Source organism: Oxyura jamaicensis, chromosome 14 (assembly GCF_011077185.1).
Source record: "Oxyura jamaicensis isolate SHBP4307 breed ruddy duck chromosome 14, BPBGC_Ojam_1.0, whole genome shotgun sequence".
NCBI lineage: Eukaryota > Metazoa > Chordata > Aves > Anseriformes > Anatidae > Oxyura > Oxyura jamaicensis.
The window spans coordinates 3,563,724-3,590,985 of record NC_048906.1 but is presented as its reverse complement, the minus strand read 5'-3'; the positions used below and the strand labels follow the sequence as shown (position 1 = coordinate 3,590,985).

Sequence of the window (27,262 nt, the reverse complement as noted above, 5' to 3'; positions counted from 1 at the left end):
TGTCAGAAGCATCAGCCAACAATAATTTCAGACGAATTGGACCATCCAAAGTACTTAGGCATTTTCACCCATAAATCTCCACCTTGCTGGCTTGTCCTTTTGCAGTGACCATTAGAATAATGCTTGTTGAGATCATGAATGTGTGCTACTTCAATGCTGGCTCAGATCTGGGATGCTGGCATTCTGGATAGTTAAGTGTCCAGAAAAGTATCAGAAATAAAATGCCCTCAGGCTGTGCCAGGGGAGGTTTAGGTTGGCCATGAGGAGACATTTCTCCTCAGAAGGAGCGGTCAGGCATGGGGATGGGTTGCCCGGGGAGGTGGTGGTCACTGGGGCCGTTTAAGGAAAGGTTGGACACGGTGCTTAGGGACATGGGTTAGTGGGTGACATTGGTGCTAGGGGGACGGTTGGACCAGATGATCTTGAAGGGCTTTTCCAACCTTATTAATTCTGTGATTCCATGATAATTAAACTCAGGGCTCTTTCACCCAGAACACCTCAGTCACTGCCCCCGCCCCCGAGGTGCGCTGCCACCCCACTGCGCATGCGCTCCCCTCCCTTTGTGTCCGTGAGTGAGGCGCGGGCACGGCGCGCGCGCACCCCTCCCTCCATCCCGCGCAGGCGCAGTGCAGCCCCGCGGCGCTCCCCGCCTTTCCCCCGCCCCCGCAGCGCGACGGCGGCGCACGCGCGGCCCGCGGGGTGGGTGGGAGGGGGGGGCGGGCGGCGCGCATGCGCAGAGCGCGTTTCCTGGCTCCCTTGTCAGTACCGGGCCGCCCCCCCCCCCGAGCCCCCCCCCGGCCTCCGCCGCCGGCCGCCGCCGCTGCCCCCGGTCCCGGTCCCCGGTTCCCGGAGCGGAATCGCGTTGACTGCCCAGAGTCCGCGAGTCCCGCTCCGGTCCCGTCGCCTCAGGTGAGTCCCGGTGCCGGGGAGCGGCTGTCCGCCCCGCTGCTCAGGGGATGGATGGCGGCGGGGAGGCGCCTCAGGGCCCGGGGGGAGGCCGGGCCCGGCCCCGCCGCTGAGGAGAGGAGAGGAGACGGGAGGGCTGGGGGCAGCTCTCCGGGGGTTGAGGCCTCCTGAGGGGCCGGGGGCTTGTGGGGGGGGGGGACGGGGAAGGAGGAGCGGGGCGGCTCCTCGCGGGGGGGGCTCGGCCGGGCGGATCCTGCCTCGGCCTTTACGCCCCCGGCCCTCCTGCCTCGGCCTCCTTCCTCTCCCCACGACCCTCCTGCCTCGGCCTCTATCCGCCCCCCGATCCTCTTGCCACCTTTCTTCAGCCCCCCGGACCCTCCTGCCCCGCCCCCCCCCCCCCCCCCCCCCCCCCCCCCCGATCCTCCTGCCTCTGCCCCCCGACCCATTTCGCCCTCGGTTCCGTGCACCTGTGGGAGCAAGGCAGGGCCGCAGGCGGCTTCGTAGTGCTCACGGTGCCGTGGGGCTGGCCTGCGAGGGGTCACCCCTGTGGGAAGGCTGCACTGGATGTTTCGGGAGGGAATGACAGCAGCAGGAGGCAGTCCTTTATTTAGGGGTGCTTCTCTTCCCCCTGTTTGGAAGCGGTGTAGGTTATCTGAAAATGGGTGAGGTCTAAAAAGAGCCCTTTCCCCTCTTCCTCTCTCACCCTCGCTCTCTTCTCACACACAAGTGTGCTGTCTCTAATTCTGAATCAGCATCCTTGCTCGTCGCTTGTCCAGGGATGGCCTCGTGCCACAGATTTTGCACCCCGCTGGGAGCTGACAGCAGCTGAGTCCTGTGCTTCCCAACCTCGAGCTTCTCAGCCTGCATGCTCAAAACGCTTGTGCTGTGTAAAGGTGCAAGCCTTCTATTCTTTCCCCTTTTAAAAAAAGAAATTGGCATTCAAGGACAGTTACTTTGCATTTGAAAAAGGAAAAAAAAAAAGGGGGGGGGGAATCAGGGATGGCTGCATTAAATACCTGGCTAACAAAGTTATCGTAACGGTATCTTTCCTAGGTGAGATTCTGAGGTTGGCTGATAGGGAAATACTGAGGGTTACTACAGATGAAATGGCAAGAATCATAGAGCCAATTGCGTTTATCCTAGCAAAACGTGAGTTCACATGGCTAGTGAAACGCAGTTTGTAAGATTTCATAAAGATTTATCTTCCCAAAGAAAATACTACTGTAACTGTCAGACCGGGTGAATGAAATAATTGTGCTTTTGGAGATTATCAGCACTGCTATTTTCTGTGAACCTGTTACCAAACCAGAAATCCGTAGCTTGCCACAGGTTCTGGTGCTTGAGACATGTCTATTGTCTAGATGGAAGCTTTGGGAAGAGCCTCTAGGTTAGGAACTAAAAACTTCTGAACTGGAAGTTATTGGGGTGGGACAGTGGTGTTCATGCATAGGGCCGGCCTGTGAAATAACCACCAGGGTTGTATTAGAAAGTGTTTTGAAATAGCTGCATTCCTTGGGGAGGGGAGATGGGATATTCTTACGTTTTATTTCAGAAAGAGTAGAAAAGGCTGAGCATTCCTCGTTGGTCGCTCAGCTCTTCAACTTTTCCTGTATATGGAAATGTACTGCTACTGAATGCTGGCATGTGCTACAGCAAGATCGTGGAAAAAGCAATTTGCAGTCGTGTTTTGCTTATATTAACACATGGAATCTCAAATCATGGCTGCCCAAGGTCAGAGGTAACTCGGATTATGTCAGTGTTCTCACACTAATTAAAAAATAATTATTATTTTGCTTAGGACTGCGTGTACTTAATAGCTTTGTTTGATCTGTAGAACGTGATGATTAGAAGAAAAATGAAAATCGTGCCAGTTAAAATCAGGAACTGGACTCCAAGCTCACATAGCTAAAAGCTATATTTAGAGTACATTTAGTCTGTAACTGTAAGTCATAATTCTTTAAAATAACAGTGCTCGATTTCTTTGAAAAAGAAAAAAACCTTTGCAGTTGCGTGCATTGGTGAGGTACTGCATCACCCCGACCCCAGGACTCAGCACTTTAAGCGTCTTTATTAAACTAGCGGAGTGATAGTAACTGCTCGGCTCCTTGCGGGCTTACTCATCTCTCATTCACTCCTGAGTTTCTGTTGGACTGCCACTCATTTCCTGTTTGCTTCCAAATTCCTACCTTGTCCTGAAGTCTCCACCCTCTGCTAACATGGCCATACTTGGGTATGTTGTAATTTCAGGCTGCAATGGGTGTGGATGCCTTGGAGTGACATCACAGAGATTTTTCTTTTTAGATGCATATGTAGGGGAAGGAAGACTGTACCATCAGCCAAGGAGAAATTGCCCTGAAAATGAGAGGAATGTAGGCAAGGAGGAATTGATAAATCCGAGTTGTGTTGTACGCGTCGAGCTATGCGCGTTTTAATTATTACAGGTGACCTTGAGTTGTTGCAGTGTTATCTTCCATCCGTGTATGCTGCCCCTGATTAACACAGGACATAGAACACGATACGGTATTTTAAACAGCTTTGTAATTGCTTGGCAGTGCACCTCTGATTGCAGATGTTCAGCACTGTCTCTTTTACAGCCATAAGTTAAAGAAAAAAATAGCTATCTAGATTTTTTTAAAACAAAATATGTACAAACCAGAAGAATTCAGCTTGTTCTTTCACTGCTTGAATCTCATGGGGGCAAAATCCTAACTATAAAACAGTTAAAGTGCTAGGATTAATTTGGAGAAATTGCTAATTAATTTCTTACTGATCTTAGTAATTTTTCCCTAGGATACACGTAAAATCGAATAACATATCAGCTGATGATAGTTACCTATCAGCGTTCTGGACACATCCATTTAACCTCCTGATAGATCAAAAAATAGATGTCATCGTAGTGCTAAGAGCCTTGATACGTATCACGATTTTAAATCAATTCACTGAGATATGTCACTACATCTATTTATTTATAATATTGTAGCTCCACAATTTCAGTTTTGTTCATAAGAACCTCTTCTCTCACCTCTAAGGACGTACCAAGAAGCAAGGGCATCTTAGAGCAGTTGCAAATAAATATAGTTAAAATTTATTGGCCTATTGAAGGGATCAGGGTGTGTGGCAAAAGGAGCTGTTTAGAGGTCTTAGCGTGTTTACTGAGCGAGTGCCATTGTAAATGAATTACACTGGGCTGGAGCAACCATTGTAAGTGATGAAGACTGATTTTTGTTTTGATAACTATTCAACGTTGAATAGTTTTGTTTTCGCTTTTACACCTTTCGGCTTTTTCAATTTTTACAACGTAGGAACGTCTTTAACTCGGAATGTCTCTGCATCAGTTTTTATTGGAGCCAATCACCTGCCATGCGTGGAACAGAGACCGTACTCGTAAGTACTACGTTCGTTTTAATTTAGTCTTTCAACTGTTCTTGGAGCAAAATGCTCTGTGTTTCTGCTCAGTGTACTCCTGATCTTGTTACGACCGTGATTATTTGAGATTATCCAGGGACGTTAGCCGTTTGGTTGCAAGACCTATGTAACGCTCTGAAAATTGAGAGGACGGGTTTTAGACTGGAAAAGTATAATGTATATAGTCTGAGTATATATTTGTCCATGTATAATGGTATTAAAAAGCCTTCTGTACTATTGGTTTGTTTCCTTCTTCAAGAGATCGCCATTAGCCCTAATAATCATGAAGTCCACATCTACAAGAAGAACGGGAACCAGTGGGTAAAAGCTCACGAGCTAAAGGAGCACAATGGGCACATTACAGGTAAGAGAAGAATTGCTGTGCCAGGCTTTAAATGTGTCCGCCCCCTGCTTTCCCCAGCTCAGCATCTGAGCAGGAAATCTGCAAGTGTCGAGTAAGTAGATCTTTTTATAGGTTGGCATCCCCACTTTATGGAGAGCTTTGCAGCATTTTCCTGGACTGCGTGCTGTGAATGTTAGGAAAAAGAGCTCTTTCCTGTTTCCAGGCATTTTGGTAGAGTAACTGAGGCTTTCTAAACTATTGCTTATTTTTCATCCCTAATAACGTAACGAGATCAAGCTTTCAGCCTCCTGAAGCAATCTGGTTGTGTCATAAACTCTCCTGGTGGTACATGCTACTACTCCCTTTCGAGTGCTGGCTTCAAACTTCATGAATTATACAAGTGTTGGTTTCTGGTTTCTGACAGCAATAAATATCCTTGTGTAGGGATTCATTGCACCAAGTCCGTATCAGTACATTTTTCCTTCCTCTTTGCTACAGCACTTTGGCAGTGGGTTAATAAGTGTTTTAATTACCATAGCTGCCAAGAGAAACAGTCCTTCCCTTTCTCTGTGCTCATGCAGAAAAGTTCGAATCCTCAGTGAGCAAAAAGAGGAGCACCTTTCCAGTCAGGTGCATGGGGTGAGAAAACTTCTAAGAACTGGCTTGACTTTGCAAAGTGAAAAGCAAGATAACAAAAAAAGCCTCTTTTGTCTGTGTTTGGGAGGAGATTGGTTATAATCCATATTTTGACAATTACTCGTTGGTGGCCGGAAATTTCGTCTTTCAAGAAAACTACAATTCCGAGGTAAAATTCCACTCAAAGTATTCAGCCGTGGACTTGCAGCAGACGCTCAGTGAGCACGTTTTCCTGCAGAGCCATGGTATCTGTAATGAAAATGTAAGAAGGGCTGCCACAACGAGTCACAAGGTGTTGGTTTTAAAAGGTCATTGTTCTGTGGTAGTCTTCTCTGTGTGTGTTGAGATGCTTTTATGAGGGCTTTATTCTCTAAGGAAGTGACTGTAATTAATACAAGCACCTGCCCAAAACAGCAATATCCTTTATTTCGTTCTCAACTCGCTAATGGGCAGAACTGTCTGCCCCACAGCATTTTGCAGGAACTTTATTCAATTTGTCTGGTTTTTGCTGTCAGAGCACAACTGTACGTGCTCTTTTGTGAAGAGCCACTTGGCTGAATTTACAAATGACATGCCATTCCCCAAAGACGTTTCTCTGCATTTTTCTTTCTCTTGTTGGTGTTAGAGAGAAGCTAAATACTCATGGCTTGGGAAAAGAGCTCACATTGCTTTCCAGCAAGGCGTATACCTTTGGAATACCATGTGCTGTGGTTGTCTTAAAGAGTGGACATAAACTGTGGTTAGACACAGGAGAGAGATTGATGAAACTGCCTGTTGGTTCTGACAGGAGGCTGCTGCCACTCTGACTTCTGAGCATAAGGGACGAGGTCCCTAGTCTTGCCTTCTTGTGTCTTGATTTGTGGTGAGCTGCCTCTGTTCATGTGCATTAAGAACGTTATTCACCCTTTTTGCAGGATTAGTTTTCAGCTAAGCTAAAAATCTGAACTTGCCACGAGGTCAAAACACTGGTGCTGGTGCAGGGGAGGTGGTAGGATAAAAAGAGGCACGACGGTCTCTCCTTCGTAAGCAGTGCTAGACTGACTATGGTTTCAGGCTGCCTCAGAATTGAACTCTTAGTGTTTTTAATACTGAGCACGGAAAAGAGTTGAAATCTAATTTTGTGGCAGGAGAGTTAAGGATTGCACCCTGCATCTCAAATGCGGATGCTAAAGAAAGATGAAAAATAATGTCGCCCTGAGAGCTTCCAGTTAACAATGTCCTTTGGTGCAGAGGAAAGGGAAAGAAGCAACAGCAGGTTTATCAAAGGTTTCGTTTGGTTTTATTCTTTGGATGTGTTATTTTTCCTTGGTAAACTTCTCTTTCTCACAGCACAGCTTAAATAGCAGGGACTAAATGTAAGGATTGTATCAGTACATGAAGATCAATAACTGTTAAATGGGGGGAAAACACCCCATTATATAAACTTTCAGATCATGACTGCGGTCTGGCATCACGCAGACAGCTCTGTTAGAGGTTTGTGCAGAGCTTTAGAATTGCTGGGTTTCAGCTGTTTGAAACAGCCTCTTGCAGAAGTCAGTGATTTGAAGAGTGCCAGTGGACGGATTTTAGCCAGTCTGCAGAGCTCCACCTGTTGGCCAGCTGTCAGAGCTGGCTTCCTTAGCGGGCCAATTCTCTGTGGAATCGAGAAACTTGGGATCTGCAATTCTGATGAAAGCTAGATGGAGAACGTGATATCCATAACACTTTGAAATGGTACCTGGAGAATAAGCGAACAGGGGAATGGTAACGTAACATTATTAACTGTCTCTGTGGGAGAAGGCTACAAGATTTTCTCTGTTCTGAATTACTATAAAGCAAACAGGATAAACGGGAAAGATTATTAACGTGAAGTCTAAATTGCAGGTATTGACTGGGCTCCCAAAAGCGATCGCATCGTAACTTGCGGTGCCGACCGTAACGCCTATGTCTGGAGTCAGAAAGACGGCGTGTGGAAGCCAACACTTGTCATCCTGAGAATTAATCGTGCAGCCACCTTTGTGAAATGGTCTCCCTTGGAGAATAAATTTGCTGTAGGAAGTGGAGCTCGACTTATATCTGTGTGCTACTTTGAATCTGAAAACGACTGGTGAGCTGTTTTATTTCCATTTATACCTTTAAGGTCAGCTTGGGAAAGCTAAAGCCCGGAGATTAGTGGTAGTAACAAGGTTACTCTTTTAATAATTCTAAAGTTTTCAGGAAACATAGAGGGATAGGCCTCATCAGTTCTTTCACAGACTTCTACATCCTAGTTAAAAGGATTTTTACTTCTTTTCTGTAGCGTAGCACCTAAAGGCCTTTGACTTGGCCTGTTTTCAGGTTTTGCATGTTGACATGGGTGTGTTCTTGCTGACTGCTATAAACATATGTTGCTGTTCTAAAAATGCTAGAATTTCTGCAGAGTAGAAATTTCTTTACCACAGCTGTATGGTTGAAAAAAGAAAAATGCTTTCTCTTGCCTCACACCCTTTCCAGAATGAGTGAAGAACTTTGTCTCAAATTTTTCTTCCATATTGATTATTTTGGATCATTTATTGTCATAAAAGAATTCGAGCTGTCAGTTGTCTCCAGGGTGGTCTATTAGAAGATGTTCAAGCTTGTCACCTACCTGTTCTGTATTCTGTCATCTATTGTTACTGTTCATAGATTTCAGACAGGACTAGCACAAATATTTCTACCATTGACATTTTTTTCCTCTTTCAAACCTAACATAGTGCTTCTGGCCTTAAATGGATCTACATTTGTAGCTGCACATATTGGAGCTACGTTTCCCATATCACCTGTAGGTGAAATCAGTGTGTTAAGTATCTGTTATTTCGGGTAAACACATAAAAACACAGGTCTCTGTTTCCACAATTCTGTGTGCATTCTCCCATATGGAGATGTTAAACAATGAGACCATCTTCAAAATTCCCTTTAGCGTGTTGTGGACTTCTCTGCTTTACAGTATATTCAGTTATTAATGTTTTCTCTGCCTCACTTGTCTGCAGAAGAATGAAACCCCTCCTGTACTGAAGACAAATAATTTAATGTGATCCTTAAAACTGCTTGTGCTTGATGGAAGTAAATTTGAAGAAAAAACATCATTATCCCAACAGCCATCCAGTGAATAACAGATTTCCTTCCTACTTTGTAAATGGTTCAAACAAATCCATTTTTTATTATACGTGAAATAATTGAGATGTATCATTGGCAGTTCACCCATTTATGTGTTGGGCTTTGTAACTATTGTCCTATTAAACAGTAGAAAACTTGGCAAGCGAGAGAGGTGACTGTAAAACTTGTTGGAAGGAGCTGGAGAGGAAGCGTACTCAGTGATCTAATAAAATAATGCTCCTTAGCTCAATAAGCTGTGAAAAACGATGTTAAGGAGTTCAGTCTGATGTATTATAAAAATTAGTTAGAAGGAGAAAAGGATTCAGAGGAAGACACGTATATTTCACATTTGTTGGTGGTAGGTACAATTTTAATAAAGATAACCACAGAGAGTTCATGGACCGTAGGAGGGTTTGGGCATAACGTGGGTTTTCTTGCTAAACCGATGTGTTTAGTCATTGGCAAGAAATGATCTTTTTGAGGCATATTTCTTGGGTTTGGGGGAATCAGGTAAAACATTTTCATACACAAATCTTCTTTCTTTTCCTTTAAATTAGGTGGGTGAGCAAGCACATTAAAAAGCCCATCCGTTCCACTGTCCTCAGCCTGGACTGGCACCCCAACAACGTTTTGCTGGCTGCTGGATCCTGCGACTTCAAGTGCAGGTGAGAGAGAATAAAGCACCAGTAAATGAGTTTGGGTTACTGGCTGGTTAGTAACACGAGCATGTTGATCACCCATTTGCTATCAAAATAGAAGACAGCTCAGTGCATACTGATGTCGTTACCAGAATAAAATGTCCAGCCTAAGAGATTTTGGCCTGGTCACTACTGCATGCACACTTTGGCTACTAACGTTTATCTGTTGTGGGTGCACCTGAATTTAGTGAACTGGTGGGTTTCTTTACTAGCAGTACACAGAAGTGCTACTATATGTGCAATGAGTGCCAAGTTGTTAGTCCGAAATTAGACTTAGAGGTGTTATCTTGCAGGAAAAACACCACTAATTATTTAGAGTATTAAAAGCAGTATCCTAATGCTGCAGCTTGCAGAGGAGGTATCTGAGCTTTCTCTTCCCTGAGTCACTTGTTCACTTCTCCTGTGCTAGCCTTAACGCTCTTGCAGCCATGTCGTGAGCAAGGTCAGGAAATCGACCCACCTCAAACTCAGTGCGACAAAACACCATTTTTGCAGGACACTCGGAAGAAGGCTGGTATAAGCAGATGGACATGCGAGGTGGACAGGCTAGCCTTTCAAACTGGTTGTGAAGTGACACCGTGAGGGATAGGTTCTGCGAGTTCCTTTGTGCTCAGTGACTGGGGATGCTGCAGTGAAGCCTGCATGGGCAACTGTACGCAGAGAGGTTGATTTTAATTCATATTTTACTTAACCACTTGCACCTTGAATAATAAGGAAAGCTGCTTTTCTTAAATTCTTTATGTAATAGGGCAATTTTTAAGCTTCAAAGTGTGTACTAAAAATGACTAAGAAGGAGTGGGAGGGGGAGGTGGGACCAACTATTGCATTCCTTATTTCAGAATGAAACACGTGCACCTACAGTCAATCCTTTGTTACCTTTTTATGTAAGGAGAGATGTTAAATGGCAGCTGGGCAAGAAGAGGAGAGTTGTCTCCCTTTCCTGCCTTATCTCCAGTTTTAATTAAATGAACTGTAAGTGTTCACTTCCTTTAAAAAAAAAAGTTATGTAAAAAGTACTCATTCATCTTCCAGAAGCAGCTGCTATTCACATGGGAAATTTTTTTCATGTGTGTTCATAAAGAATCTTGGGATTCTGACATTAGGTCAGCTGATACGTGTCTCTTACTTTGGTCTTTTGCTGTTTTGTCTCTGAGCCTTGTCCAGTGCTTATTACGTACATTGGATCCCTGATTATGTCCTCCTCCCTACTTTGAGAAACTGGAATTGAATTATTTTCTGTTCATTATGATTTAATTTTTTTTAAGAAAGTCAAGACATGGTTGTCAGTTTTCTAGGTGTGTTTTCTAGAAAACTTACTTTTGTTTCCCATCAAGAAACTCATTCCGTCCTGCATCTTTTGTCTGAAAATGGTGTATATTTAAAACACAAACAAAAAAAACAACACACTAAAACAGATCTTGGTTTAAAATATTTGGGAAACTTTCTGCTCTCGTTGAAGTTATACCATAGGATGAACCACTTAATAATCTTGCTGCTTTTAGCATAGAAATCTCCATACAGGAATATTAAAGGAGGAAAGGAAAAGTTGTGGAGATTGGTACTGAGCCTGTGTTTCTCTTGTTTCCCTGATCCCGTGAAATAATATTGTCTTTGCTAAATGATAAATAAAGATCTCCTGAATTCCAGTTCTAGGGAATGTTTAGTTACTATTAGAGATGGTAAAGATACCTGGGCCTGAAGTATGCGTCTGTTCTGATAGGTGGTTCTGAAGAAAATTATGAAATGGATCTGCCAGAGCCACTGCCAGCTAATAAGCAGCTAAGTAGGAGACAGTTTGAAAAAAGAGTGGAGGGCAGGAGAGACTCCGAGTTGATAGGTATTCAGCAGCTTTTTTGGTGGTTGGCCTAGATGAGCTCCTCTTACACTTGTCTTTAGCAATGTATATAGCAACAGCACCATATAGGTGTGAATTTTCTTGCTTGAACAATGTTGCTGCGGGAATGGAAGTCATTTCCCAATATTCTTTGAAAGCTAGGGCCTTCCAGCTGAGGAAGTGAAAAGACTTTTTTTAAAACCAATAGTAACCAAGGTCTCTCACTACTTAGGAATGCTTTTTCTGCCTTGTGTCAAAGGCTGCTGCTTTAAACATCTTGTCCTATTTCCATACATTAAGAGAACCATCCTTTCAGACGGCTCTATAAAATCAAGTTTGTTGAAGGATTACCATTAGATTATATTTAAACTGATACAGCTGAGCATAATTTCGTACTTAATTCTCTGAAAATCTGTACCTAATATAGCTGCAGTTAAGCCCTGCATGTACCAAACGTTCAGCTGCATTTGAATAAACCGAATATAGGCACCTTTTGAAGTGCATACCCCACACGTGTAAAAGATAAAAAATAAATTAAAAAAAATAGTTGTGGTAAGGGAAGCAACATTTCCTTAAACTCACTATAAAATAATTCCTTTTAGTGCTTGACTGCAGTTGTGAATGTTTGATTGCTTTTTTTTTTTTTTTACTGAAATATTTCTCTGGTAGTATGGCATAGCTCACTTGTTCCTCCTGTTCGATGGACTCTAATCCTATGTTTGTGACGTCCTAGTAACTTCCATGGTAACGGTCGAGAACACCATATTGTGGCATGTCTGAATCATGCAGAAGGAATTTGATGAAAGGGGGAGGCTTTCTATTTAAACATATCTTGAAAATTGTAGTGCTGGGAAAAAAAACTATAAAAACATGATGGTATTTCAGGTTTTCAAGGCATTTTTTCAGTAACGAGACAGATGAAGGTGGTTTGCTGGTATTTGAACGTCTTTTTTTAATTATTTTTTTCACTGGAATCCTGCTAAAAAGTGAATGTTCTTAAAAAGTGGGTAATTTTCTAAGTGTTTGTGTTAGTGTCTAGGTGTTTGTGTTAGACTAGGTGATCGTGGAGTCTCTTCCATCTTCCAACCTAAACAATTTTGTGGTTGTAACTCTTGGTTTTCCTCTAACTGAAGAATTGACTCTGAGGCTCATTAGCACTGCAAAAGGATGAAAGGGAAATCTTAGCACGGTGTAAGGATATCGTGTGGTTTTGTGCCATCTTCTGGAAGCAAGGAGAGGTAAAAAAATAGAGCATTTCTGAGAAACCTGTATACATGACACCCTTTGTACTGTTGTTTTCTCTCCTTGTCTGCTTCCCAGCCAGTAGTGGATTGCTGTTGAAAGATAACATGGTATTTTATTTTGGTAGAAATAGAATGCATCTAGTTGTCTCCAATGCAAAATGTATATGCAGCTCCCAGGAGGGTTTTTTTATATCTGTGTTCATGCAGATTTTTTTTTATTATTTGCAGGGTGTTTTCTGCTTACATCAAGGAAGTGGATGAAAAACCAGCCAGTACACCATGGGGCTCCAAAATGCCTTTTGGGCAGCTGATGTCCGAATTTGGGGGCGCTGGAAGTGGCGGATGGGTGCATAGTGTCAGTTTTTCTGCCAGCGGTAACCGCCTAGCCTGGGTCAGTCATGATAGTACTGTGTCAGTTGCTGATGCCTCAAAAAATATGATGTAAGTATGCTCTTTCTGATAGCTACTAACTGTTTGACACTAGGAAGAAGCAGTATGTGGAGTGCTGTGCTTGCAGCTACAAGAGGAAAGCTGTGACTGCTATTTCCAGTGTTGACAGTTTCACTGTACGTTCTAGGAGTCTCTTTGAGGCCTACGTAACTAAGGTAGAAGTCGTAGAGTTTTAGATTATGTCATTCAAATTTCTTTTAGAATTCTTCAGTGAGGGCACAGCCATTTGCTTTCGAAAAAGGGGGGGGAAGAAAAGCATTTGGAAAAAAAAAAGTTCCATTCTGGTGATTTTGGAAACAAATTATTTTCTTGTAAATGGATCCAAGAGACCTGCAGAAACATGCTCACTCCGTAACTGAGACCCTATACCCAATCAGGGCCTGGGAAATAATTTGTTCATTTCATGAAATGTTAATTTCAACTGCTGCCCTTCAGCCACTGCTGCAGCGTTTCTACTTTTACCTTCCAATGCAGCAAAGCGTTTTATTACCGACTTCTCCTTCTGTTCCGCATCTCGATCTTGATAACTTCTCAGTCTCTGTGGCTTCCTAACTAAGGAAGAGATTCCACGTAGATCTTGGTAGCAGAGGTACCTGGTGGATCATTCAGGCATTGCTGTGCTTAATTCTGAATTATGGTTCTGATGGCTATAGCTGTGTAAGTACCTGGCTAAGGACATAATTAAGTATAAAGTTCTAGAATTCCTTCCTCATTTATTATAAAAATCACACAAAATGACCTAATCTAATGTACAGGCTTTTTCCTCCTCAAAAGATGATGTCAAACACTAAAACTTAAAGTGCTTTTTTGTTGCAAATCAAACTAATAGCTTTGTCAATTTGAAACTGGGGTGGGAAGGTATTCTTTAAACTCGAGCCACAGTTCAGACACAACACTAGATGTTTTCACTTGGAAAAGTTTATTTTTTTTATAGAACTTCCAGGACACTTTATTAGGTCAAAACTTTTTATTAAAAATTACAGCCTCCTGGTGTCACCTCAGGACAACTGAGCTACGCTTGACTTCTGTTCCAGTAATCCTTGTGTGGGAACAGTCTCTTTAATTTTTTTGTTGGAGCCAAAGATGTGAGGTTTCACTGAAGTCCTCTAACAAATGTTCTTGTGTTCAGGGTTTCGCAGTTGAAAACAGAGTTCCTCCCACTCCTGAGCGTGTCATTTGTCTCTGAGAACAGCGTGGTGGCAGCTGTAAGTGTCTATTATTTCCTCCTTGTAGAGCGTTTTAGAATTTTGGAGAGTGAGAAACGCCATGCGTTGTAAAGTTAGTAACAAGCAAGATCTCCCGTAGTGTCAGTCTTTGCGTTTCTGCAATTAACAGCAGCAGAAAAAAGGAACTCTGGTGGTGGTGTTTCTTCTCATGCTTTCATGATGTGTGGTTGCAGGGCCATGATTGCTGCCCGATGCTTTTTAACTGTGATGACCGTGGCTCGCTGACCTTCATTTCGAAACTAGACATTCCAAAACAGAGCATCCAGCGCAATATTTCTGCTATGGAACGCTTCCGGAATATGGATAAAAGAGCCACTACAGAAGATCGTAACACTACCCTGGAGACACTGCATCAAAACAGTATAACGTGAGTGTCTTGGCCCTCAGAATGAGGGGAAGGAATGCTCTCCTCATTGCTTCGGTTTCACAGGGCATACCGCAAACCTATGAGAGCTTGAATTTGCCACACCAAAGGGGTGTAGCTGGTATCCCGTTCCCATTTTAGCCTTTTGCTGACAGCTGCCTCTTTCTGGGAATCGTGGAAGCTGGTGAAGTTAATCATTAACATTGCATGCATGCTACTCCTGTTTGCTCATGTTTAATGTGTTCTGTAACTTGAACGCCGTTTATCTTATCAAATATGTAAATAATTCACAAGAGGGTGGTAGTACTGCAAAACCCAGCCAGTAGTATTCACCTGAAACAGGAATTCACATAGCAACTTATTTCAGATGTTACTTCTGTATGCGTTATTCATCAAAACGGTTGATTCAGGTTAATGGAGTAAAATATCGTTGCATTTAAAACAGAACATGAGCCCAGAGGATGCTAACATTTCTGAAGCAATTTGTCTTTTTCCAAGGAAAGTGTTTAGCCTAGAGCCACCAAGCGATAAAAGAGCTTTCAGCATCCTTTTTCTTTGCTTATTTTTCTGAAGCATTGTACCAAAGATCTAGCCGAAGCTCTGCTATGCTCATGTTTCCCTTTGGAAGAGTAGGAGTTGAATTCAGCCCAAATTTCCCAGCTTTTTGGCTCTCTGGAAAGGGTGTCTGCCTTACAGCTATCGCTCTCTGTTTTCAGCCAAGTGTCTATTTATGAGATCGACAAACGAGATTGTCGTAAATTCTGCACCACCGGCATTGATGGAGCAATGACCATCTGGGATTTCAAGGTATGCTTTTACTGCCGTCTTTATGTGAACCAGTTGCAGTGGTGACTTTTTTTGATCTCTAGTATCAGCTTCCAGGGCTCAACCCTAATGTGAGTTTTACTAGGGGTAGGAAATCCAGCCTGGAATACCAAGACCATCAGTGAATCCCGTAAGGAAGACAGATTCAAGATTCAGTGTAAATGCAGATGTGCTTTGCTTAGCAGATGGTGCTGATCCAGACCTAATTTTTTAATGGGATCACTCAGTGTCCTGTAGGAATCCCACTAATTATTTCCTTCTCCAACCCTTACCTTAGTCACAGTCAGGCTGGAATGATCGTTGGTATGACAAGGCCCGCTGTCCCTTCTTGCTTCTGTCCCTTTAGACTCTGCTTACTGTCTTTGTGCAGAACAGGGTCCTGTCACCTCTTAATGAACTTACCAAAGTAGTTAAAAGTAACCTCAAAGAATTAGAAAATACGTTAAGCACTGTATTCAAAACCTCAAAAGGATTTAATGCACCTGCTTGCTTTGCCAAGGACCGGCCAACAGAGGTCTCTGCTGACCTCCCCACGCTATACACCGGCTTTTAGGAAAATAATTGTTTGTAATATATAATGCCAGAAAGCTCTGGTGGGCACGGGGGCCAAATAAGAAATTGAGGTAATATATGAACTGTCTGAATGCAGTTTCAGGGGGAGGGGGTGGAACCACTGGTCTGTGTGTGTGAGGTTTGAAATTAATAATTACAGTGGTTTCTGGCTCTTGAATAAGAGTGATCTCAAGTATTGTGTTTGTTTTGCCCTTGTTTTTCTTAACATCAGCCTTTACAATGAATTATTTGACACGGGACACCGTAGCAGGCTGTGATTTAAAATTTTCTCTCTTTCAAGACCTTAGAGTCTTCTATTCAAGGTCTACGAATCATGTAAAGATGGATTGCCGTGATCTAGCAGGACAAACTGCTTGACAGAATGCAGCTCCCACATCTGCACAAACCCGAAAAGGGAGGAGAAAGGTGGAATATTTGGAAACACTGAGAAAATACAGCTTGGCAGATTTTCTTTTGAATCTAAATTTGGTGAATTGTGTTGGTTTCAAAATCAGCTGTGATTGTTCTTTTTTATTTTTTTCAGTTGGTTGTTTCATTCCATTCTTTACCAAAGCTGCTCCTTAAGTAGTTTATTGCAGGAAGTTATGAATCACTAACTTAAAAGGGGAATTTTATGTAAATTGTCTGCTAGAAATAATAATAATAATAAAAAAAAGGAAAAACAGATTCTTTGTGTTTTGATGCTCATTAATAGTTATTTTAAAAAGGGGCGTTACAGGAATGAGCTCAGATAAAGAGTGTAGAAACCCCCTGAAGTGGTGTTTTGTCGCCTTAAAACAGGAAGAGTTCATCTTAACTGAAAGTTTCAGGGTAACGGATGAAGATCTGAAGTACTGAAGATCCGGATGTGAAGATTCAGCTAGGCTTCTGCCAGGGGAACCGTTCCCTTGAGGTGATGATCTTTGAGGATGACCAATTTTATCCTACTGACTCGTAGTTCTGTCTGCCTGGCATTTATCCAGTCATAATAAGAGCAAATTAACCTGAATGTCTTTTTCCTTGTCTGCTCAGTGGGTCGTGGTTTTACAAAGGCAAGTGACCAGAACTGTGTGTAGTTCCCTCTGGGATTTGTACAAAGACTGCTCGCAGCGTGGTGCCTAGGATACGGTGGGGAAAGCTGCGTGTGGAAAGGGAGGAGAAAATCTGCTGAGTCGGATCCTAGGGAAGACAAATTAAAAGCAAATCACTTTGTAAGCCCACGAAGCTGCACAGACCTGCACGTCGTGTTAGAGCTGAGCCCATAAAGCTCTGTGTTTATAATGACCGGTGGAGAAATGAAGCACATTTAACGGAGGTAACAGCGTACGCTGGCTTCTGCGCAGATCCTTTGTCTCCAGGTGACAGTCTTTTGAAGCTCAGCTCAGAGCCTTGGTAGCTCACCGAGGCAGTTGCACACAACTTACTTTATTCACGCAGTCCAGTTAAGATTAACTGTACTGCTGCCTTGAGGCTTGATTCGGGCCGTGCTTGGGAGGGGATTACCTGGCTCAGAGCATTGCTTTATAAGGCCTAAGACTTGTCACTTCTGTTGAAAATGCAGAAGTACCATAAAAAAAAAAAACACAACCCAACGACTAAATTTTACCACTTCCTCTGGAACCAGAGTGTTTCTTCATACACGGCTCGTTTCTTAGCTCTGATTGGAAAGCAAGGGTGGCAGGCACGCTCACAAAGCTGACAACTGCTCGTGTTCTTTTGGGAGTGAACCGTGTCCCTCGCAGAGCTGCATCATGTTCAGGTGCAGCGTTTGTTGCATGCATGGCACGGACTGGTTTTCCCCTCGGTTTTCTTTGGTCTCCCACCTTCTTTTTCTGGCAATCAAGTCTGGCTTTGCAATTTCCTCTCCTTTCTAAATGTAAAACAACGGCTTTTTTTAACTGCTTACTCAGCATGCAGTCTCGTGGTCTGCCGTGTACGATGTCTGGGGGGGTGCTGGGTTTATCAGCCAGGACACAGCGCTAATGGAGTTAATTGTCTTCTGGATCAAAGTGGTGCTGCCAGCCTTGGAGGATGGACAGAGGGCACGGGCTTGGATTTGTTCACCTCTGCAGACGTTACTAGACACATCCCACAGGAAGTAATGATCTTATTTCTGAAGTAATTTCTGAAAGTGTGGGGTTTAATTTCCAAGAAGTCCATTAAAAACCGTTCTCAAAGAAACGGCCCAAATAACAGGCAAAAAAATCACCTAAAGAGAGTGGAGAACACGGATCTCTAAACTTTGCCGTGTTCTTTTTCTGCATGAATGATCCAGGAAAGGTAAAAGGAGCCTGTTGGCTCCAACCAACCCCCACTGACATTTGATGAGACCGCCCTAGGTTACTGTCTGAGACAAACGGGTCTGCTGGAAATCTGGGATTACAAACAGAGCGGAGATATTTATATTAGAGAAGGACAGAGTGAGGGGAGTATAAACAGCCATCACTCGAGGCATATTTCAACATAAAACCATCCCGTGGGTGGGGAGGGAAGAGCTCTGCACCTTGTGCACTGTCTGAGGGCTGGAGGTGATGTCTGGCAGGATGTCCTGCTGCCACCCCCTGTGCAGGCAGGTGCTTTTGTTTGGCTTCTGCTGTTTTCTCACCCGCCTCCCCCCTCTCTAGCTCCGTCGGGGTGTCCTCGTGTCCAGCGTGGGTGAGGATTCATTCTCCTGTTTTAGCTAGCTGCAGCACCAGGCTTGCTAGCACGTGCTTGCTCTATGTGCTGGGGTTAATGGTGCCCTTGAAAGCAACTTTCACAAGAAAGCTCGTGGTTTTGCAGCCTTAATTACAGGCTGGCTGCTGGCTGCATGTGCTCGCTGCTTCACGCCAGCTAGCAAGCTGTTAGGAGCAAGGAACGGGGCTCCGTGTCAGCAGGGATGCCACAGACTGTTCCTGGGAGCCTGTCTGAAAGCTCAGTCTCCGAGCAAAAAGGTGGGGAATTACTGCCACTTCTCATCCCTTTTCCCCACCTCCAAAATCATTCCCAGCAAAAAGAAACGTTCTGGCATCTCCCCTGTCTGTGCAGGGGCTGTTTCTGCAGAGGCCCCAGGCTTTCCACGACAAGCGGCAGTGGGCGCAGGAGGATCTTTCTGCTCAAGGAAACGGTGGTGAGAGCAGTTCCACGGCTTAGTCAAACCTTGAGTGGGATCTGGGGAGAGATCCAGCAGGGCTGCTCCTTCCTCCCCCGGCTCAGCAGCGCTTTCTGACTCCCCCGTGGGCGGCTGAGCCCCGGGGAAGCCCAAGCAGCGCTCGAAGCCCGTGGGTCTCCGGTGCCGGCTGCTCGCTGCGCTCGTCAGCACGGCACGGGGAAGAGCCACAGCAGGAGCAGCCTCAAGAAGCAAGGAGGAAATGCCACAGGAGATGAGAAAGCGCTCTGCAGGCGGTGCTGGGGTGAGGGTGACGCTCCTCTCCTCCTGGTTAGGGAGGCACCCCCATTCCTCCCGCAGGGGTTAATGAACCATGGTTCCTGCATGTCCCTGCCTGCAAGGTGCTTGATGTGAAGTGGCAGGTGTAGGGATGGTGGCTTGGCCTGCGTCCTCCTGCCCTGTCCTCCCGTCCTGCGTCCTCCTGCCCTGTTCTCCTGTCCTGCGTCCTCCCCTCCTGTCCTCCCGTCCCGCTGCTGCTCTCGGCACAGGGCTTTGCAGGGCTGAGCAGCGGGATGCAGGAAAAGCCCGAATTCTCCTGGTCAAGGGCGGATTCAGAGCAGCTCCTAACCGTGAGAGGGCTGGAGGAAATTTGCAGGCAGAAGGAAAAACTTCAAAAAGGTTTTAGGACCAGGGGAGAGATGAGTTCCCTGCTCAGTGCCACCCCACAGAGCTTTTACCTATGGCCGACCTGAACCCGGGGATTCATTCTGTGGCTTAACAAATACGAGGTTATTGCATCCACCTCCTGCAGCTGGGAAATGCCACCGGGACCCCGTCCTACCCCTGCGAGACCCCGATGTGCTGCTGTCCTGGTTCTGCAATGCGATCGTCCCCTCCCCAGTTGCTTCTGGGGTCGGAGGGGAGCGTGTCCCCGTGCGTGACTTCACCCAGCTTGCAGCAGGGCAGCAAGGAGCTGCAGCTTCTCTCTCCTTTAATTAGGAGTCGCCTGGAGAATGGGATTTAAACCAGCTGGCTCTGAAGCAGGAGGAAAAAAAAAGAGGGGTGCAGGGGGTGTAGGCGCACGGTGCAGCTGGCTCGGTCCCGCTGCGCCCAGCGGGATGCAGGAACCGGCGGCACCCAGCACGGCGAGGTCCTGCCGAGCCCCAGATCTCCCCACGCGCCGCTGCCACGCGCTTCTCCCCGCGGGTGGGCTCTGGTACAACGCGGGCTGAAGTCCTCCCTCATCCCACCGAGCATCCCGGGAGCATCCCGGGGCCGCAGCGTGGCCGGCGGCCCGTCCACGTGCGGCGGAGAGGCCTGGTGCTCGCAGGGGCAGGGCGGCCGCCGAGCAGCTCCGCGCTCCCCCAACGCCCACGTAAGGAAGTGGTTGCGTTTCTCGGAGAGGAAAAGGGAAGTCGGGCTGCCTCCGCGGGGCAGCCAGCAACTCCCGCTCGCTCGCTGCGTGCTGGCCGGTTCGTGTCGACTGCCCAGAGTCCACGAACTCGCCCTGCCCGCCAAGGTAAGGAGCGGGGAGGCTGCCCGGAGAGCCGGGTGCGTCGCGCTGCGCCCCGGGGACCTCGCGCCCCGGCTGCTGAGCGCAGGGAGGGGGGCGAAGCCCTGCTGGGACGGGGCCGGTTTGGGACTGAGGTGGGTTGAGGCAGCGCCTCGCCACGGGTGGGTTTTGTCCTCGTGGTGTTTTGGGGGGTTGTTTCCAGCTTTGGTGGCAAGTTTTGAGGTTTGTTCTGGTGCTGGTGAGCTCTGGGGTGCTGGGGAGGGTGGCCTGGGAGGGGCTGGCGCCAGCAGAGCGGGAGCTGGGGGCGATGCGTCCTCTCCTCCCCGGCCACCAGCCGCCTCCAGCTTTGCCCAGCACGAGGAAGAGGAGGGTCGGAGCTGCCCCTCGCCTGCCCCCTGCGTGCCTGGGGGCATCGATGGCTCCCCAGGGCCAGGCTGGCTCCTGGGGCATCCACGCCAACAGAGAGGCGCAGGGATGGGTGTCCCCCCCGGGATGGCTGCACCAGGGTGGGTGACACCCCACGGGCACCTCGGGGAGGAGAAGGGTGCTCGGGGGGGTGGGGGGGGGACGCACTTCGGCCTCAGGGCTCAGCAGAGGATGGGGGCTGCTGGGGGGGGCTGGTGGCTGCACGCCAGACTCGGTGGCTCGGGCAGAAGTGAAAACGGAGCAGCTTCAGCGCGCGGCTTCCTCCCTCTCGGCCCCTGCCAAGGTTTTGGTTATCTCCTCCAAGGATGTTTCCCAATTACTCGGCGCCTCGGGGCTGAACGGGGAAGATAACCGAGCTGCGGCAGCCCCAGTCCTGCCTTCTGTTGTCCCCCAAAAGCCATTTCCCTCCCTCCGGAGCATCCGAGCAGGAGGCGAGGGCGGCCCCGGATTTTGGGGCATCTTCCTGCAGGGCTCTGCCCCGGGGTATGAGCAGGGGATTTCTGAGGCTGCCAGCCCGGCCGCTGCGGGAACGAGACGTAAGCTGCTGACGGGTGCAGCAGCGGCCGAAAGCCGAGTTTCTTGCCGAGAGCTTCCGCTCCCCGGACGGCTCGGCAGCGGAGCCCTGCCCGGCAGAGCTGGGGCTGAGCGTGACAAATGAGCCCAGTGAGGAGGGAGACCGGGCAGCTTCCCAGGCCTCGGAGCATCCAAACCCACCAAAAAAAAAAAAAAAAGAAAAAGAAAGAAAAAAGAAGGCATTGCTATTTCCTCACAGCGCATTTCAGCAGGAAATTGATGCCTCGCGCCCCTGCCTCCCTCCCCGGAGCGCTGTCAGCCCGATGCAGCACATTTTTCTGCTCCGGATCTTTCGTGCCACCAGCAGCACGGCCCCCGTCCCTCGGTTTTATTCGGTGTTTGTGGTGCGGCTCCGTCCCCGGGCCGTGGCGGGGGGTTCCCGGGTCTCCTCCGGGTGCAGGGCGAGGTTTTTGGGGTGAAAGCTGCAGCGGGGCACCAAGCGGGGCTTGCCCTCGGGTGCTGCTGGTGGTGCTCGGTGTTATTTCTGGGCAGAAAAACCCCACCGAGGCTCACGGGCACCGAGGGGGGAGCTCCTGGAGGGGGCCTGCACCCACCCGTGGGTGCCTGCAGCCCCACAGCACCCTTGGGGCTGGGTCGGGGGGATGCCCGCATCCATCCCCTGTGGGGCCGGGTGTTTTGGGGGGGGGGTGTAGGGGCAGCGTGTGCACCCCACAACACTGCCGGGATTTCCCTGCGTGCGAGTGCAGGTGGTGGAGCTCCGCATTTCCTTTCCGCCCAAGGGACGGAGCTAGGAGGGACTTCTTTCCTTCCCCTGTCAGGTTTTTAGCGGCCAGAGAAAAACTGGCAACGCTCTGGGAGCCTTCCCAGAACACCGAAGCACCCAGGATTAACCCTCACCCCCAACACCCTGCCGGGGCGTCCCCCAAATCCGGTGCCTTACCCCAACCCCGTGGCCGAGGGGATGCATCCAGCACCCTCTCCCTGGCACGGGGAGCTCAGCACCGTGCCACCGCCCCGTCCCGCGGCTCCTGGCAGCGGCCAGGGGAAGGGATTAGTCACTGGATGGGACGGAGGCGCCTCCGCCGCCAGGCTTTGGCTCTTCCTAAATGAGAGGCGGGGAAGGAGCGTGGTGGAAGGAGCCAGAGGGAGGGGGTGCTGAGCACCCTGGGGACCCCGCGGTGGGCTCGGGGCTGGCACCGAGCTGTCTGTGTGCCCGAGGTGCCCAGATGGCTGCTGGCTGTGCCAAGGAGCCGATGTGGTTAGGAAGTGGCCGGGAGCCGTCCCCGCGCCGCCTTCCTGTGTTATCAGGGCGTTATCGGGGCGCCCCCGCTTCCTCCGGCCTCTCAGGGACTGCGGGGCTGGGGGGGTCGCTCCTGGCCTGGGGAACGAGGTGGCTGGGGTGGGACATCGGGGACACACAGCATGGGGTGCGGGAAGCGTCCCCTCCGGCACCCCCTCCCCAAAGCTGGGCTCCCTGGGGTCCCGTCGGCCTCGCTTGGGCAGGCCGTGAGCTCAGAAAGCCGCAGGGATGCACCTTCCAGGGAAAGTTTTTGGGGAGGGGGGGTGGAAAGGGGACGCGTCCCGCTGGGGTTGTCCCCATGGCCGGAGGAGCACGCTGAGGTCTCGTCCCACCCGCAGCGAGCTCGCCATGGCCTACCACAGCTTCCTGCTGGAGCCCATCAGCTGCCACGCCTGGAACAAGGACCGGACCCGTAAGTACCCCAAAGCCCCCCTGGGACCAGGAGCTCCTCACACCAGGGCCCGAATCCCCGGGGACGACCCCAAAGCGCCAAGCACGCCAGGGTGGGGACAGGCACCCCGCATCCCTGCCGGGGCTGAGCGATGTCCCCCCGCGTGGGGCAGAGCTGGCGTGGGGCTGGATTTGGGTTTGCGGGTCCTGCCGTGGATGGATTTGGGGGGCAGGATGTGTCCCCTTCCACACCTCGGTCCCACTGCCGGGATGGAGCCCACGCAGGGGGTGTCAGCGCGGCTCCAGCACGGGGAGGGCCGGGGAAGCGCTGCGGAGGGGAGCGGAGCGGAGGAGCTCAGCGGGTGATTCACGGCCGATGGCATTTCCCGGCCTCGGAGCGGGGGATGTGGGAGAGAACAAAAAGGGCTTTCTGTGACGGGGCAGCATGCCGGGCAGGATGGGGCCGCAGCCATCCCAAAACATCCCCAGACGTCCCGGCCCATCCCTTGGATCCCCTGGGACCACATCGCCACGCCGGGACGTGGAGGATGCGGGGCTGCGGGGTATGGGGGAGCGCCCAAGGGGCCGGGCAAACCCCCCCCCCCCCCCCCAGCCTGGGTGACGGGGACACACGGAGCCTGTCCCCGCCACCAGCAGAGCCGTGACCCAGGTGGGGGCCCTGCCCCGGGCGCTGTCCCCCCGCAGAGATCGCGCTGTGCCCCAACAACCACGAGGTGCACATCTACCGCAAGGACGGCGCCAAGTGGAGCAAGGTGCACGAGCTGAAGGAGCACAACGGGCAGGTGACGGGTGAGAACCAGGGGACCGAGGGGACGGGGGTGGCCAGTCCCAGCCCCACTGGTGGCTTCCGGATGGGGTCGTGCAGAGGGTGGAGGGGGAGCAGCTTGTGGCTGGTGCTCCTGGGCCTGATCCAGGGGGACAGAGGGCAGCCAGAAATGGTGGGATGGGGTGGGATGGGAGGAGGTGGGAGGGATGGGGTGGGATGGAACAGGATGGGACAGGATGGATGGGATGGGAAGAGGTGGGAGGGATGGCATGGCATGGAGGAGTAGGACAGAGAGGGACTCGGGGGCAGAGAGCAGGCAGAACATCTCTGCCTTCAGCTGGCCTCCATCCCCACGTGGTCCGTCCCCATCCTATCCCCACGGCTCCCCCCACACCACCACTGCCCCCTCTGCCTTCCAGGCATCGACTGGGCCCCTGAGAGCAACCGGCTGGTGACGTGCGGGACCGACCGCAATGCCTACGTCTGGACCCTGAAGGGCAACGTCTGGAAGCCCACCCTGGTCATCCTGCGGATCAACCGGGCCGCCCGCTGCGTCAAGTGGTCCCCCAAGGAGAACAAGTTCGCCGTGGGCAGCGGCTCCCGGCTCATCTCCATCTGCTACTTCGAGCAGGAGAACGACTGGTGGGGCTCGGCCGCGGGCTCGTGGGGTGGGACGGGGGAGATGGATGGATGGACGGATGGGTTGGGTGGCAGGAGACACGAAGATGTGGAGGTGATGCAGGAGGAGACGGGGGAGATGGAGGAGAAAGTAGATGAGGAGACTGATGGGGAGATGGAGGGAGGTGCCCAAATCCCACTGCTGGGGTTCTTGCACTCCCCATGCCCCGGCTGGTGTCACGGGCTGGTGGCTCAGGGCAGTTCCTGGGGGGACACCCGGAGCCCTGACCACCCCCAGCCATCTGCAAGCCCAGCGGGTGGCTGTGGGGTGTTCTGGGGGACACCAACGCCTCTGCTCTCCCCGCAGGTGGGTTTGCAAGCACATCAAGAAGCCCATCCGCTCGACGGTGCTCAGCCTGGACTGGCACCCCAACAACGTCCTCCTGGCCGCCGGCTCCTGCGACTTCAAGTGCCGGTGAGGGGCAGAGGGACAACGAGGGGGGACCCCAGGGACGGTGCGGGGTCCTGCCCTGACTTAGCATGGGACGGAGGTCGCTCGGGGCAGGGGGGAACATCACAGCTCTCTTCCCCCCCCCCGCCAGGATCTTCTCCGCCTACATCAAGGAGGTGGAGGAGCGGCCGAGCCCCACGCCGTGGGGCTCCAAGATGCCCTTTGGGGAGCTGATGTTCGAGTCGAGCAGCAGCTGCGGGTGGGTGCACAGCATCTGCTTCTCGGCCAGCGGCGCCCGCGTGGCCTGGGTGAGCCACGACAGCACGCTCTGCCTCGCCGACGCCAACAAGAAGATGGCGTAAGCAGGGCTGGGGCGTGGGGGGGGCTGGGGGGGCGGGGGGGGGGGGGGAGTTTTGTCCTGGGTGCCACCGCGGGGTGGGCTACGGGGCGTGGGGATTTGTGGCTGCGTGGGTTTGGGGGCGCAGCTGCTTTCCTGGGGCTGGAGCTGGGCTGAACCCCCAAAATGATGCGGAGATGGAGATGGCATGGGAGGAGGTGAAGGACCAAGGAAAGCTGGATGGAGGAGGCTCTTCCACCTGTGTCACGAGCTGTGCCAGGCTCAGCGCAGGGTCTTGGCTCAGTTCTTACGGCTTGCTCTCCCTCGCAGCGTCGCCTCCCTCTGCACCGAGACCCTTCCCCTCCTGGCCGTCACCTTCATCACCGAGAACAGCCTGGTGGCCGCGGTGAGTCCGGGCTGGCCTTGAGGGCGGGCACCACACCGGGGTGGTGCTGAGCGGGGCTTTGGCTTCCCCCCCAGGGCCACGACTGCTACCCGATGCTGTTCACCTACGAGGAGAGCCAGGGCGCGCTGAGCTTCGGGGGGAAGCTGGACGTCCCCAAGCAGAGCTCCCAGCGCGGTCTCACCGCCCGCGAGCGCTTCCAGAACCTGGATAAGAAAGCGAGCTCGGACACCTCCAACGCCACGCTGGACACCGTGCACAAGAACAGCATCAGGTGCTCGAAGTGGAGGGCTGGGGGGGGGGGGGGACAGGTTTGGCCCTGGGTCACCCTGGGGGTGCTGGCCCCAGAGCATCATCCCCCGTCTGTGTTCCCATCTCGGCCCTGGAGCATCCCTGGAGGGATTGGGGGGGGGGTCTGGGCAGCCCCGAGGGCTCCAGGCTGACCCCCCCCTCGCTGCCTCTTTGTGCCCCACAGCCAGATCTCCGTGCTGGCGGGTGGGAAAGCCAACTGCTCGCAGTTCTGCACCACGGGGATGGACGGCGGCATGAGCATCTGGGACGTCAAGGTGAGGCGCTCCCCTCCCGGCTCAGAGCATCCAGCATCAAAAACTCATCAGCCACAGCTCTAATTGCAATCAGCACCCCCCCCACCCCCCCCCTGCTGTGCTCAGGAGGGGGGCCTCTTGTCCCTGGGGTCCTGGCTGGGATCTCCTTCGAGCTGGGGCTGGCTGGGGGGCACTTTACTGCTCTGCTCAACATCTGAGGGGAGTTGTAGGCAGCCAGGCTGGGGCACCCCCTTGCCCAGAGATCGAGCACCCTCTCCGGGCTTCAACTTTGCCCTGGGGGCTTGAAAAACGAGTCCGAATAAGACCAAGCTGGGACTTGTGGGGTCCCACCTCAGGGAGGACCAGCACCAGCCACCCCAGGGGACAGCTCCCCCTTTACCCCCCTCCCTCCCCCCCGGGCTCTGCTTGCTTTGAAAAGCCACACGCAGAGGGTCACCGACCCCCCCCCATTTCGTTCCAGAGCCTGGAGTCGGCGCTGAAGGATCTCAAGATCAAATGAAGGAGGCAGCCAGGAAGGTGTCCGGCCGCCAGCCCGCCCCTGCTCCGCTGCTCCTGCCTGCTTTGTCCCCGCGCTACGCGAGCCCCCCGCGAGCCGCCCGCGCTCCCCCGGCTGCCAGCCAGCACGGGGCACCGGGCCGGTGGGCAGCCAGCCCCACGGCTGCTCTAACACCAAGATAAAGGTGGTTTTGTTTTCTTTTTTACTATTTTTGTTACCATCCTAACTGATGCTGGTCATACGTCGCTTAAAGAAGTAAAAAATAAAGCAGAGATTTTTTTTCCTGTGTATATCCAACGATGGTTTTCCTCCTCCTTCTAAGCTGGTTTAATGCCAACGCACGGTTACGGCGCATCGTCTCAGCACACGTGTGCAAGCAATTTCTGCTGTCAGGACGAATCAGCATTGTGGGGACAAGGGGAATGTCACCTCTCCGGCCCCTGCTTCATCACAGCTTTCAGAACAGGAACAGCAGAGAAGAGGTACGGGGGAGGCAGGTGGTGGTGCCTCCCATATTGCTCTGGCACCGAGTGCCTCTTGGATGCCGGTCAAGTCCCGTCAGCACCAGCTGTGAAGTCCCAGCTCTGACGCCCCGGGGTGCTGAAACTACCGGGCCCTTTCCAGCTTGATATCAGAGGCTGGCCGGCACCTTTGATCACAGCATGCCCAGCTTCTAAAGTCATCTCTCACTCAGGGTAAGAGCAGTCCCTCATCTCACAGCAGGAAAACAAAGCCCCTCTGCTCTTCCTGAGTGCCAGGGGTACGGCATCCTTTTAA

At 50.6% G+C, this 27,262-nt stretch overlaps 2 protein-coding genes across 3 annotated transcripts; both read left to right on the top strand.

Annotated features, from left to right (window-relative positions):
* Positions 1–785: 785 nt before the first annotated feature.
* ARPC1A (actin related protein 2/3 complex subunit 1A) lies at positions 786–16,263 on the top strand. 2 transcript variants are annotated; one of them, XM_035339579.1, is made up of 10 exons: positions 786–909; positions 4,209–4,290; positions 4,571–4,675; positions 7,154–7,376; positions 8,941–9,048; positions 12,388–12,600; positions 13,739–13,814; positions 14,009–14,202; positions 14,916–15,006; positions 15,878–16,263. In XM_035339579.1, exons 2-10 carry the CDS (start codon positions 4,227–4,229, stop codon positions 15,914–15,916), a joined length of 1,113 nt encoding a protein of 370 aa, XP_035195470.1. In that variant the 5' UTR covers positions 786–909; positions 4,209–4,226; the 3' UTR covers positions 15,917–16,263. The 2 variants fall into 2 exon arrangements, with proteins under 2 accessions (XP_035195470.1, XP_035195471.1); XM_035339580.1 differs by having other exon boundaries at positions 814–909; positions 4,186–4,290.
* A 3,786-nt stretch (positions 16,264–20,049) lies between these two features.
* ARPC1B (actin related protein 2/3 complex subunit 1B) lies at positions 20,050–26,625 on the top strand. The gene is made up of 10 exons (XM_035339844.1): positions 20,050–20,167; positions 22,770–22,849; positions 23,533–23,637; positions 24,034–24,256; positions 24,600–24,707; positions 24,835–25,041; positions 25,351–25,426; positions 25,501–25,697; positions 25,899–25,989; positions 26,450–26,625. The coding sequence occupies exons 2-10, from the start codon at positions 22,786–22,788 to the stop codon at positions 26,486–26,488; spliced, it is 1,110 nt and encodes a 369-aa protein (XP_035195735.1). The 5' UTR covers positions 20,050–20,167; positions 22,770–22,785; the 3' UTR covers positions 26,489–26,625.
* Positions 26,626–27,262: the final 637 nt, after the last annotated feature.